Source organism: Rhipicephalus sanguineus, chromosome 1 (genome assembly GCF_013339695.2).
Source record: "Rhipicephalus sanguineus isolate Rsan-2018 chromosome 1, BIME_Rsan_1.4, whole genome shotgun sequence".
NCBI lineage: Eukaryota > Metazoa > Arthropoda > Arachnida > Ixodida > Ixodidae > Rhipicephalus > Rhipicephalus sanguineus.
The window spans coordinates 186,639,795-186,655,165 of record NC_051176.1 but is presented as its reverse complement, the minus strand read 5'-3'; the positions used below and the strand labels follow the sequence as shown (position 1 = coordinate 186,655,165).

Here is a 15,371-nt window from a genome sequence, read left to right as displayed (position 1 = left end):
GGGACCAACGAAAAATTCGTATGAGCTGTGATCGTATCACCGAGGTTTCACTGTATAATTGGAATGATGCCCAGTTCACAAAGTTTTGTGTGCGAATGCCACAAAGCAGTGTCAGAGCCTCGATGATCACCGCATCACGGCTCACGGTGAGTGCAGTAGTACATGAAATCCGACGCAGTCTTGTTTCACATTCCAACTATTGTAATAGCCTTCGTATTATAAAGTCCCAATAACAGTACCAAATCTGAGGACATAAAGTAAAAATTATTTAGAAAAGGAAATTCTATCATAGTAGAATGACTGCTTTACTGCATCTAAAAAGGGAGGGGGGCTGGGTAAAAATATTTCGGTTGCACTCAGAGATACAGTAGAATATGCCCAAGCAGAACTTGAAGGATCAGAGGAAAGTGTTCCCCTTACTGAATTTACGTGGACTCCAAGTATGCTAAAATATAGCCTATAAAGAAAAGAGAGGGAGCAGCAAATAAAATACACACAAGGAAAATTAACCCTCTGAGGGTCAATGACGTATGTTTTTCAATTGCAGGGTGACAGTCCAGCAAGTGCTGTCACCCTGTAAGAATGCAGGGAATTTTTTTTCTTGCACCGATGACCTTCGGTTTCCGTTCCAAGATTTGTTTAAGAGTGGTTTTGGATGGCACACTCAGCATCACTCACACATTTGCGTTTGTGCAAGCACACGGCATTAAGTCTGGTTTTGTCTCACGGGTGGTTTACATTTGTTGCTCTTGCAAAGCAGATGTCTATGTGGTTTCTAACCTCTAAAAAGTGACCGCATGATGCTAGCTCATTTATTGCTCGCAGGGGTGCGATTTCACCTGTTCAAAGGTGGGCACTGGTACATACAAACAATGCCGCTGTGTACAATGGCCATCGGAAGCAGTTTCTCACATGTTTGGGTTTTGGGATGGGTGCCATACCACAGAGTTTTCTTGCATGTGTGCACGTACACAGCAATGACGACGTGGGTTGTGTCTGCTGGTTTCCATGCTGTGAGTGAGTCAAGCAGCGATTCCTTTGATTTGAACTACTGTCCAAATGTCGAATCAAAATCATTCATTGGATGTCAGCCACCGAAACGAGGATTCACTAACCACTTTGAAGCTGGAATTCGACCGAGGAATATCTTCTCAGAAGCGGGCGGGACAGGACAATTCTGACTGGTACAAAGGTTGCGGTAATCCGGTGTGTGCGTCTTTTAAGCTTGTGAAACGTAATTATTACAATGAGCATACTTTTGCGTTATTAACATAAGCTACCAACACATTTCTAACATTGCTATTTTAATTAATTAAATCCACCATTAAACAATACATATATATACCGTATTTTCCGGTGTATAAGACGCACCTTTTTTCCTAGATTTTCGCTGGTGCGTCTTATACAACGGTGCGTCTTATATACGCAAAAAGTCACGTGATTCTGCGAGACCAATTTGTTTATATTTAATTTATGAGTACGATAAACAGAGCTCGAGAGCATTCGTAAAAAATATATCTAATTTTGTTGTAACAATGAAGCGGCTGCGATCTTAGATGTCAGCTACTTGCTGTTCAAGCAGCGTGGCGACCACGGAGATTACGGCCGCAATAAAAGCCACCACTGTCGCGTGCCCCATTGTACTGTTTGAATTGTTTGTTCTTAAACGAAGAATTAAACCCACAGAACTGAGGCAATAAATAAAAAAGAGCACCACAACGGTCCATTGTAACGTTGTAGCACCCACAATATCAGTTACAAAAGCGAAAGTACCACTTCATTATCATCATCATCAGTTTCCGTGTGAGACGTCGCTGCGTCGCTGCAGTCCAGCAGTAGTCGCAGCTTCCGGCTTCCGGTCGCCATTTACGTTTTGTATGCGTGTGTAGGTGGTATCCGACGCACGACCTTGATCCAACGATCGTGTGATAACCGTGCGGCACGTTCGTTGTTTATGTGTTCTCGCCAAGTCTGGTAATGCCCTAAAGGTATGGTAGCCACCATAGTACAGGCAGTGCCAACGATGTGCTTCAAGGTGCTTACAATGCTGCGTAAAAGTTACTCAGAGGCTGACGATGGCAACCCAGCGATGCTGCCAACCGAGGCGGAAGAACTTTTGACAGTGCGCCGGAGGATGTGGCTTCAAATCCAGCAGAATAAATAGTGGTTTTCTGCGCCTTAATAAAACTGCTGCTTACAGATATTCAGTGCCGTGCGTGACTACGCATTTCGCAATCAATGTACTCTGCGTGGGTCATTGTGTTTTTATCATGTCGACTGAGTTAAAAATAGATGCGTCTTATACAAAGGTGCGTCTTATATATCATTTTTTCTTTCGAAAGTCGTAAAAAGTAGGGGGTGCATCTTATACAAAGGTGCGACTTATACACCGGAAAATACGGTACCTTTGGAAAATATATTTTTGTCACTGTTTGGTCACTCTAAACATTTTTGGTAAATTTTTTTCCTAAATACAGTAAAACCTCGGTGATACGAATCTCATGGGGTTACCAAAAATATTCGTATCATCCGAAATTCGCATCACCAGAAAACATGGAAAATTGGTATGCAACAAAAGAAAGTTGGCGTACATTTTGATTCAGTGTTTCTCAGGGCTGCAGCGACGTCATGAACAGGTCTGAATGATTGCCAGTAAATTTTTAGATGTCAACGATCATACTTGTACTCGTAAATATACGGTGCATGCGCGCATGTTAATTAATGAACCAGATGTGTTGTGCCCCGTGACCGCTAGTAGCCCCTTCCTAATCTTACTACGCTTTTCTGCATGACACCAGAGTAATGCGGCGAAAGTGACTTAAGAGGCGCTTTGCACATGATAGAGGCCAAGCTCCTTCATCAAGACCGTCTGCTTCGTCTCCTGGGATCTTCATCCACCTTTAATGGGACTTCATGACGGACCCGCAGCCCAAGTTTCAGTCTTGTTTCATAGAACGTCTGATTGCGGGGACATGGCTTGCATCGACGTGGCAAGCACGTGTTAACACAGTACAAAGATGCTGCTGCCTCGAGCACAGGAGCACGCATCAATGCGTCGGAAAAAAAAGCGTGACGTCAACGTCATCTGTAATCTAAACGCGAAGGCGCCTAAAGGCCTCCAAGATTCACGTGCACTATCTTGGAGGCAACGACGCACCGTCAATGGTCGCTGAGCGCGCCTGCCCGCGCCCGTGTGTGACTGCCGCGTCTTTCGCGACAGCCCAGGCAGCACCTGTGCGCTAGCGTCCGTTCGTATCAAGCGTCGCGGGGTGCAAATAGTTTCACAACCGTACTCCAATGCATTGCAGGCTAATGGGCTTTGTCCGGGACCACAGAAAAATTCGTATCACCCCGAAATTCAAATGAGCCGTGATCATATCACCGAGGTTTTACTGTACGACACTTTGAACATTTCAAATCTGCAATAAAAAAAAAAATCGACCTTGGGGGCTTGCATTTGGCAAAAAGAACTAATGTAGCCACAGGACTAAAGGCTTGTTCTCACTACAGTCATTGTCAAGCCAGCCCTCTATGAAACTCAATGCCCAGGCACTGTTGGCTTTGAAGCGCGTTCTCAGTATCCCTGCTTCCGAAGCAAAGATACGGGCATTCCTGCACGACCATTCCACATGTCACCAGTAGAGATTGACCATGCAATTCGGATACGTACGCCACAAGCTCCGGTAAGTGTCCCAACTTCAGCTCACGAATAACTCTATGTTTGGCACCACATGTGAAAGTTTTGTCGTGCTGCAGTCACAACTGCCACACCACCCATTTAGAAACTAAAAACTTGTTTCCTGCCAAGTAGTAATTTTTTGGGCATGGAGAAAAGCAGCCCTCTTGAACACTGCTGTGAATGAACGCGGCAAGTTTTTAGGCCCAGAGAACTCATGATAATGAGGCACGATGATGAAGCAAAACAGTAGCATGCGGCTGTCAAAACAAACCGGCCAAAGAGCTAAAGAGAGAGGCTCTTCCATTGACCTCTGATACCCCATGAACAAATTGCCAGAGTTCACTATCAGGAGTACATCTGCTGATTGGAACAATGGTTCTTCTATCAACAAACACCACTCCCATAATAGCCGTGCGCACCGTATGTCAACTCTATGATGCGCACAGAGTGGGTAATAAAGGTTGGGGGGGGAGAAAGAGAGGGAAATGAAGAAAAAAAAAGCGGAATAACCATGTCCTATGGGTAGAGCTGGGAAGCAGACGTAAAGTTGTAACCACGCCGTAGCAACCATGGTCTCTCATATGTAAGTCGACCCCCAACTTCGGATTTTCACACTGAAATAAAGTATGTCAACCTACAATCGTGCGACTACGGTATTTGAAGTTACGTTTAGGCAAATGATACTAAACTCAAGAATAGCAGTTTTATTTGAATAGTATCATTGAGTGTTTTTAATTCTCCTGCAGTTAACAAACTGACGCTGTATTCAAATGTCATTCTTCTCATTTAGGCAATTTATGCCCATTTTAGATGCTGCAACCACTGCTACCTTTGTCAGAATGAGGTATCTGATTAGAAAATTGATGCTGTACGGGTGCTTGAATCATAGGAACAGTACCTTTTCATATGTTTTTTTTTGTGTGTGTGTGTGCACACAAACATCCATATCCATTCCTCCAGAAAGCTGCTGTGCCAGGCAGCACGTAACATCTCTCTAACTTTCATAATCCATGACAACACAAACTTTCAAATACGAAATTTACAAAACTTTGCTACATTTCACGTCTTTCTTGACGAACATCTTTGTAGTCAGGGTGAGCTCTTCATGGTCTTGTGTGGTGTATCCCATGGACCAACGCAAGGTTGACACTTTGGCTCCTAGATTTTTCCCTTTTAAATAGCGACCCATCTTTCTCCTCTCCCAACCTTCTCGCATGCGTAGCCAACGTCTGCCGCCATGTTCTTCCTAACCACGAAGATTTACAGAGGCACAGTTTTAGCGGACAAGATGCAAACACGACACACACGTCCCCCCCCCCGTATCTCCCTGCTATAAGCGAGCAGGGAACGCGGCGCACGTCCCCCGCAGTTTACCAGGTTGTCTCTGCGACTCTGCAGGGTGAACAGTTAGAATAGCGTTAGGAAGAACATGGCTACACAAAACGAGTGTCGCCCAATGAGATTCAGTGGCGGTACTTCAATGGTTGTCGCTACTTAAAAAGGAGAAAAAAATCTAGATCTAGATCTAGAACAACAAAGACAAAGAATGACACCACAAGCTCTTGTGGTGTCGTGCCCAATTCTGGATGTCAAATTTAGACTGCAGCTGCTGTACTCCCATGGGGATGGCTGCAAAAATGTCAATGTGCTTCCTCTCCCTTATAGCATATTTAATAGCCAAAAATGCAGCTTTGAAAGAAAAGTAATTGCAGTGGTGGAATGGCGAGAAGGCATTCTGCAGCAGCGTAATGCCCTGCTGGCTGCAGTAGCAGCCAACAAGGCATTTGGATACATACTAAATGACATAAAAGACGATATCATGCAAGAGTTCAAGTCACAATTTAACCTGGCTATTGAGACAGGAAGCTTACATTTAGAAGGAATTATCAAGAAGTTTAACTAATGGCACTATGCTACGAGCTATCGAAATGCACCATGTGGCAAAGTGTTTACAAGACAGTGGCAGGTGACGCTCATTCTAGCCCTGCTTGGATCATAACCACATGGTTTTACTTATCTCGAAGACTGTACAAGTGCTTTCAAGAGCCTCTTCTAGCCTTCTTTAGCAGTGTCTCACTGCTAAAAATGTTCGAAAAACATCTTGCTATTAATCCCTATTGGAATCAGGAGCTGAGCATTGTTCAGTGTCTTTTTCAAGAGAAGCTTGTATTGACTGACCTGTGAAGCTGGTGATGGTTGTGCCCCAAAAAACTCTCCTCACCCACACCTGGCATGTACTAAAGCAATAATAAATAAAACTAAATAAATTTTCTTTCCTTTCCTGGGGTTTGAACCAGGGTCCCCTTGTTCCGAAAGCAAGTGCCTTGAGCACAAGGCCATGCATCCATTTTGTCCAATGTGAACTGAACTGAAGCATACGAATGCGTTCTACCAATGATGCAAAATAACAATTGGGAAGCAGTACACTTGCTATGGGCGCTTCATTGAAATATTTTGTGTTGGTGGACTAAAAGCAATCTGCTGGAGAATGTGTAAGGCCAATATCAGGAACTGCACATTTCAGGCAAATCCCAACTTTGAGAAAATTGAATTCCTAACCCGCGTTTCCATGACCACGTGATGGTCCTTTCGTTGGGCCATTCTAGAGGCAGACGAATGCTCAAAAGAACATGAAAGACACCATGCCAATTCAGCCCGAAAACAGCGTTTGGGGATGGACGCTATCGATAATAAAACTGAACGCTTACGTTAGGAGGGAGAATTGCGCAATGCAAAAGAAATAAAGAAAGAAGGAAGGAAAGAAAAGCAGTAGGTCAAGCATGGGCATGCCAAGCTTTGCTTGCCCCCAATTCCCCGATAGGGGAAGGGCTCCTAAATTTTCTTGCTGATATTTTAGCCTGGAGAATTCCTCTATATGCTTTTTTTTTGACGCTAGCAAGACTCTTTGTAGGTTGAGCCATGACAACAAAAATAACATTTTTGTTGTCATGGCTCAACCTACAAAGTCAGATTCGTAACAGGAAATACTCGTGAACCACTCCCCATAGGCTACACGGCTGCACAAGTGGAAGCTATATTTTTGTTTTCATAGTCATTACACAAGTCCTTCAGCAGTAATCTTTGGAGCAGAAATGGACAAATTATTGTTAAAATAAGACTGTTCTTACAGCTGGTAGCAAAATCTGCCCTTTGTGGCAATTTGTAGCAAGTGCAGCAGCAGTTTCACTGCTGCACTTTGCTATAAATTGTTACAAATATGCTATGCTTGCAGCACTTCCACTTCCACAAACATATTTGCACTAATACATGAAAATGAATAAGACACCATGGGGGACCTTGATAACCTCAGAGACACAATTTGATTATCACCATTGTAACATGAATTAAAGGTACAGAAACAGCCGTGGTCTTATATTTCAACATACTTGAGAACTGAATTTACTAGACCTATCCATGCAGTTAAACAAGACTTGCAAACAGGCCTCCCCTATTTGCTACAAACAAACAAACCTACCCAGGCCTGTCCCTGAGCGGGGTGGTTTCGGAGGCTTGGATGCAGAGGACCCAGCCTGGCCCCCTCCAGGCCCCAGGGGCCCCCAGGCGACTGCAGCAGCGACTCGTGTGAGCGCGAACCACGGAGCCGCGGTTGTGGCGCCTCAGCCCGTCGCGCCCGCTCCAGCTTGCTCACACTCTTTGTGCGCTTCAAGGGGTTCTGCTTCAAGGATCGCTTTGAGAAGAAGCTCTGTAACACAATTTATATATATTACAAAAAGTCCAAGGAGAGAGGACACTTTTTAAGGATAACTCACTATGCAACGATATCCATTCAAAGCATATTTTGGTGTCACTATTGTAACCCTGCAGCAGATGTCATGAACTGAACTATAATCAGGTACAACTTTAAAAGGCAGTGGCACTTCGACCTCAAAGGCCGATGCACACAGGCCTGCACCATGCACCAATGAGCATGCGCTGTGGACTGATGTTATATGGTCGCTGAACCTACCGTTGGAGAGCAACACCGAGTACATGAGTGGGACCATTTCTTTAGTTGCAGAAGCAATCGGCTGTGACACTTCCATCACGTAGGTGGGACCTCTCCTGCCTTCTTAACTTGTATCTGACTCATTATAAAAGCTTAGCAGCGCAAACAAATGACACTTAGAAAGAGCAGGACACAAACAAGTGCAGACTGAGACTTGGATTTATTCACCGAATAAATATATACCACGAAAAAAACCCGTGAGGAGAGGGAAATACAAGAGGGAAGCATCAACCTAAATCAAGTGTCGTCCAGAAATGAGATCTCACAATCTAAAAGCGTTACAGAAGGTGAACCGACACAAATATCAGTGTTCTTCATAAAAAAGGCTTCAGCAATCTCCCTAGTCTTCGAGTCATGATTAGAATACAAAACTGAGGTGCGTGAAAATTCTGGTATGGAACCACATTTTATGCAATGGGCAGAAAAGTGTAACCCCGGTGCAGATTTTAGCGCGTTGTAGTGCTCTCGTAGGCTCACATTCAGGCAGCACCCAGTCTGTCAGATATATACCCTGAATGGAATACAATAAACTACATTCCGTCGACACTTAAAGCAATTGACATGATTTACACCACAACTCTTTTTTGCGGGGCCTACCTTTATTTTGGTTTTATTGCAGTGGCCCTCAGTCAGTAACCTCGTGGTACGGATCACAAATGAATGTATGATGTAAGTGGCTGTGGAGTTGGTTGCCTAACATAAGTTGTGGTGGTTGTCTAACGTCAATTTTGGTTCCAGTGTTGGCTATCCGCTTTTGTGATAACGTAATAAACATTACATAGGTACTTCTATGACTCGGCAAATTATAGTCAACAGCTGCTCGTCTTCCGCAGCAATATGCCAACGAACGCTGCTTATGCAGTGATGGGAATGGCCAAGAGCATTTTGGAGCACACTCTTAGCATACAAAATCGCATTTTGTAGCAGCTGCCTTCAGTTTAGGAGCATGTTGCCAAGACAAGGAAAACAGACTACACATTTAAATATGGACTGGTCTAAATGCTGGTATGCCATTAGAGCCGTGCTAAAAATGACAACAGGAATGCAGCAGAATGCCCCTTGAAAAGCAGTAAGACATCAAAACAACACCACAAAAAGACGCAATAAACAATGACTTGAAAGCTTCCATGCTGACAGGGCTTAGAAATGTGGCTTTCAGACAGCAGCAGAGAAGTTATTTCAGCACAAGACTGCTGGTATATCTATCCACTGAATGCCTTTTCATAGCACAAAGTACTTTGCTGTCAGAAAAAGTACAGTTTGACCTCACTATAACGGAATATATACTTTTTATAATTTTATGCTTAGTGAACACCACACATTTTGGTTTCAATATAAGGAAACATATTCATCCACAATTTCGATAGGTCATGAATATTTCAATTTACTGTCCCATTGAATGAATTGAAACTACTGAGGGCACCATTGGTCAAATGGTTGAACTACTGTGCATGAAGGTTTTACAAACACACCTTTCTAATCACGCACTGTGTCGCAGAGAATGGCAACTGTTATGCCAACAAACAATAGTGTTAGCACAAAACATAAGGCCTTCTCTGTAAATTTTCAAGCCATCTTGAGAGAAAAAAGAATACTGATGCACACACACATAAAAACACGGACTCAGGAGACTCGGATTTGCGCTCGTCCAAGTCTCCTGAGTCCGTGTTTTTATGTGTGTGCGCATCAGTATTCTTTCCTTGCAAGTATGAACCAACTCGCCCAGCAGCAAGTTTTATTGAGAGAAAAAGGATGTAGCCTCACCAAACAACAAGGCTGGCACGTCACAAGCGATTAAGGCTTTTGCCACTTGTTTTGGGATACCACAGAGTAGAAAGAAGCTATCCTCGACTTGTTGACAAAAGGGCCTATTTAGATGTTTTTACTACAAATAAAAATGTTTTTGGTATTGCACTGCTTGCTACTTGAACAAATTTTGGATTCGAGTAGACAACCAATCATTAGGAGCCCCTCGAATTTACCTGTGGTGCCACTAACTGCTTCATAAAGACATGTTGGTGCTCTGTGATTACCGACTCACACAACTTCCGTTTAACCAACACATAATAGAGACTGCCGCACAGGGTGTGATCAATTCTTCGTACATGCTGCATGTGTGATGTCACAAAACAGAAAATTTGGTTGTCATGAAGAACACTGTCATGGTATAGGTTATTGCTCTGCTTCCACGAAAGATACCCAGCCATATGTGTGGCCGGCCTCACTGTGAGTTGGGGGCACTGTTAACACCCTTACAGGATGAACCAGCAGGACTCAAGCGGTCGACGAATACATTTGTCTCAAATACATTCTAGCTGTTAGTACATTTTTATTAAAAAAGTTATATGTATTAAAGAAATTTTGCTGCATACTGTATATACAACACACTAACTCGTGCACATGAGATCTACCACTTTATCAAAAGCAGTGTGTTGAACTGGGTTCCACCCCAAAGTGCAAACAATGACGATGTCCCCATTAACATTTGCAGCACCTGTCAAATGCATACCTGCCAACCAGGCCACCTCAAGATTTGGGAGATTTGTAAAATAGAGGCAAGGGGGATGCGAAACAAAAAAAAACTTACATATGCTTTTATTTATTGTTTCTTAGGGCCACAGGAACGCCATAAAACTCTGAATGAATGCCAGTAAATTTTTTAGACGTCAGCAATCATACTATAGTACTCTTAATCACATGACGTGAGCATGCGTGTTGTAAGGATGTGCTGTGTCCTTATGCTTTTCTGCATGACACCAGCAAACTGTGGTGAAAGTGACTTAAAAAGTGTTCCGCATGCCATAGACCAAGGCCAGAAAATTTTAGAATCACCATCCTTTGGTATGTTCTTTCTTGATTGGGTTAGACTTGTTTTCAAAAAAATTTATAGCCATGCCCGCAGAATAGAGAGGACTGCTCAAAATTCGGGAGTCTCCCGGGCAAATCGGGGGACTTGGCACGATGCAAACGGTCAATGTTTCGATCGAATACAGCAGCGGCACATTGTCAACATATTTTATGTGGATCTTCTGCTTTAATTGTTGAACGTCCATGTACAGCATTGCAACCATCAGAAATGAACAACTTTTCAACACAAACAACACCTATGTCTATTCTGTGCGACTTGATTGGATGATGTCCAAACTGCAGGTGGCCAACATGGCCTTTATTTCTTTCTAAAATAAGTGCAACTGCGAAAATTTTGAGGCTAGTGAGATATTTTGGCAAAGCATGGCACAAAAATAAAAAAAATTGTATCAAATTGGTGCAATTGCTGCAACTGTTGCACCCCTAAAAATGCCTTGATCGGTTTTCTTAGTACTGCGGCAAGACTAGGCACAACATACACAAGCTGTAGGTTTGTCTTCACAGGGAAAACAAATGCCCATTCACAAGAACATAACCGACACCAGCACCAGCACATCAGCCACTGTGATGTAGTGATAAAGCATAGTAAGCTCCCTAAAACACGAGTAAACAGAACGGTACAGTAGACTGTGTCATGCAATGACACCAAATCACCTGCATTTTGAAAAGACATGCTGAATGCAGACGCTGATAGGTATTTAGTCATCTACAAGAGAAACAACACAAGAGGCATCAAAATGAGGCTGAGAAGTGAAACAGCACATTTGTTTACTTCTAGCCCTTCTCTAACACAGCAGAATTCCATATAAGCGTGTGTCTGTGTAAAAAATTTTTCAGGATTACAATGGAAAGTGAAAATGGGTATTGTATCGAAGCACAACTTATAACTTAAGGAAACAAAATGACACATTCTGGGCAGACATGCACTGTCTGTATACACAACAGTTGGGACGGCTCCTCACCACAATTCGTGACGGCGTGGCTGTAGCATCTGGCACCCGTGACCCCAAGACAGGGGTGCTAGTGGCACTGCCCCCCTGGCGAACCTCGTCACTGCTACGCTCCTGGGCTGCCTCTGCAGAGACATCCACATGAGTACTTATCAGTCGGAGCAACACTGTACAGGTACAGTCATTTACGAAACTCTACAAAGAGCTCGATTTTCCTGTCAGCCTAAGTGTGGAGATAGAAATCCAAATGGCTGACTGGGCTAGTTGGCGATTCATTCTGCTTGCCCCCCCTCCCCGACTTCTATCCTTGAAATTGCTGTGAGCAGTTCAAAAGATGGCCCCGAAACACAACAAAAAGCTGGAATGCTTCCAATGCTTACAGGAAGGAAATCTGCAAAGAAAACAGATAAAGAGGTGTGCACCTATCAATACGCAAGAAAAAAAAAAAGATGACACCTAAAGCAAAGGAAATTCTACATCTACACTTCCCTGCTGGAAGCACAACACGCCTGTAAACGCAGGCAACACCTAGTACAGCAGCATCCAGTACCTTCATTGTCTAAAACCATATGTACAATTTTTTTCCTTCAGTGAATGTGCACATTATAATGCTCATATCAGATTTAGAAATATGCAAACTTGAAATAGTAGTGCAAATCACAAATGAACTGTTATGCCTATTCTTGAAGGTATCACAGTTTCAGGCCAATTTTAGAAAAGTGACAAGGATATCTCCAAAGTAAATGTCATCACTTACTCTTTATATTGCAAAATTTCTTCATGAAAATATATTCTCATGACTGCAACTAAGTGAACAATACATAGTATGAAGGTGCAATAGCACTGAACCAAGAGAAGAGCTGCTGTTTTCTTTACTTTAAGATCAAGTTTAACACTAAACAGCAGACACTACAGAAACAAACTACCATTCAGCCCTTTTAAGAAGTCCATAACAGGCAAAGTAATAACATGGTTTAGTATTTACAGGTACAGCCATAGGCATAGACCCTGCCCTGCACCCACCCCCCCCCAAGAAAATTTTGTATGCACTATACACATGCCCCCTTTAAACAAACAGGCACAAATCCGTACAGGGAAGAGGAACCTCCCCACAATATAATGCTAGCAGACACATTTGAATTAATCCTTTATAACATTTACTTTAAAGCTGCTACCTATGCATACTCTGGTGATGGGATTTTTGAACACATAAGCACAGTAGTTCAACATGGCTGTTTGTAGCACTGTAGCTGCCAAAAGAAAGAGAGAAAAAAAACAAAACATGCATCCTATATCGTAACCTAGAACCGGCAGACTGAAATTCTCAAGAAAATGATTGTGTCTAATGATGACACTATACATGCTCAGTATGGCTATCAACTGCACCATAACTGCAGTGAGTTTTTTGTGAAATCTAGACAAGTGTAATGGTACATATTTCATTTTTTTTTACGTTATAAGGTTTAGCTTGTCACCACTTAGAATACATTAGAAATTTGGGTGCACCCACTGGCCAAAGACAACAAGTTCCTTATAGTCATTTAACTTTGCTACAAACACACGATGGTCGTTAAAGGATCACGCCACAGACTTAGCATAATAAGTCAGCATGAGACACAGAATGCAGTGGACTTAATCTTCAAGAAGCCAATGTTCTTTGAACATACAATACACTCCTTTCATACATAGTTTCCAACTTGCAAGCTGTAGAGCAACGTAACAGATGTAAGAGCTTTCCAGCATAACAATCCCCACTGCAATAGTTATAACATAGCATGGCATTACATTTACAGTAGCAGTTGGTGCACTTACTCGATTCCTCCCAACAAGAGAGATGTATGCAATAAACAACGTGGATCGCAAAACTTGTCCGCCGAGGTGAAATGAACAGCGATGCGAAAACGACAGAGATTTCACAACCAAGTGAAATGTACATTACGTAAACAGCATTCAATACTGCTGTACGAAACAACCAATGCACCACTGCATATTACAGTACATGTCACAACTCAACTAATCGAACAAACTCACGCATTCATTTAGTGCGAACAGAAACTACGGCGACGATTTGTACCCGTCTGGCCCGGTAGGTAACGAATTGCAGACGCTATAACAGTTGCAAGCCTCTGCTCAGTGAAATCGGACGCGAAGACCTTGCTACGTCCATCAGAAGTAACTTTACGCCACAGCGAAAAGCTCAAATTCCTGCGTGAGGGAGACCACTTGGCACATTGAGAGGGTAGCCGAGACGAAACCATCCAGTGGCCGCGCGAGATGTCTGCGTGTACTCTTCTGTTCCAACTGAACCGTCACACGACAGTCTTCACGCGACGATCACACGTAAAGTGCACAATCGTTGGAAACTTCTTACACCCCATTAGGGCCTCCTAAGGAAGCGTTGGCAATGCGTTGGCTCCGAAGGCGGGATGTCAGCAGTGTAGGCGGCGGCGTCTATATTCGGTTTGAGGAAAGAAGCAACAGAAAACGGCGCAGCGCGAGCGACCGAGCGCGTCGGTCGAGGGAGGTCATGAGCGAGCGAGCGCGCTTCGTTGGCTTTGTCGCGCAATCTCATCGTGCCCGCGATCGTAGCGAAGGGTAAACAAAAACAATCAGAAAATGCCAACGGACACTCGCTAGTTGCTGATAATCCACGCAACGCGGCGTCATAACAGTCGGTCAGCGTTCACCCACTCGCTAATTTGGCCCACGCAGCGATGTCACAACACAAGCGGCGAGCACTGCTTTTGTTCACGTGCGAACAGTGCAAACGGCCAGATGCAACGCGTTGGCAGACGACGAGTGGATGCAAGTGGCTACGCCTCTAACAAAACCGCCTCGGGGTTACGCTTTCACCTTGTTCTGGAGAGGCAAGGCAGTCGAGCGCCATCAACGGAGTGGTTATTCGGGGATCCCGTTTACACTCCCAGTGCCCTAGAGCGAGAACCAGCTGCCGACGACACGGTCCGGGCGACCTCCATCTACTTTCCAATGCTAGACGCCGCCATATTTGCTGAGAGAAGGACATGCGAAGAGGTTGCCTGCCCTACTTTTTGTTTTGCAACTTTTTGTCCGCTTCTCTTGGCTTCTTATTTCCTGCAAGCAAAGTTTCATGACGGGTACGAACGTGGCAGCCCGCTGAAACTTCGACTGCTTTATTTGCGCGGCATACAGGCAATCAGTAAAGACGACGACAAGAAAATTATGAGTGCTAACGTGGGAAGCGGGAAATTCGTTTTAAATCATTTAGGACTAGGGTGGCTATTTAGGACTTTTAGAAGTGTGCGGTAGGCGAAAGATGTACAAGGCAGAAAACCACAGTCTCAAACAGTGTGGTACTAGTAATGCGCATCAAGTGTCAAATGGCATCGGGCTCTCGATTTCTGACAAGTCGCGGAGTAGGTTAAGATGCCCGTAGCAATCGTACGCCCACTGCTTACAACAGTGTTCATCCCTCTCCAAGTTTGAACTTGGGAAAGACGAGTGAATAAATGAGGGCAGTCAAGACCTAGTCAGTGACATACTCAGGAAAACACAAGCAGCGGTGTGCGTGCAGTTAGCATGCCCTGGCTTTAACCCCTTGAGTGCTTTACTTTGCAGACCAAATGTGACGTTGTTTGCTTCTTTTTCAAATTATATATATCTCCAAGCTAGCTTTCTTACGAAGCACTTCCAAAACATTTTCAACTTCATATTATGCATGCAAACTTTATATGACCTTTTAACTGAGTGATATATATATTTCTCATTGTCATAAACAGTACAGTGCGAAGCAAATAAAATACCCTTGTTTACAGTGCTTCAGAATAAACTATTTATGCAAATCAGAGTTTTCCAATTTCGGAAATGGGGTCTGCATGCTAACAAAGTG

General features: G+C 43.6%; 1 protein-coding gene across 2 annotated transcripts in view; it reads right to left on the bottom strand.

The window, feature by feature from the left end:
* The window catches only part of LOC119403765 (ras GTPase-activating protein raskol), a gene marked incomplete at its 5' end in the record, with an annotated part of 185,247 nt that overhangs the window by 131,626 nt on the left and 38,250 nt on the right, over positions 1–15,371 (bottom strand). For both annotated transcript variants that reach the window (XM_037670599.2, XM_037670600.2), the window contains 2 exon segments: positions 7,155–7,382; positions 11,516–11,628. In XM_037670599.2, the coding sequence (XP_037526527.1) occupies positions 7,155–7,382; positions 11,516–11,628 (341 nt within the window).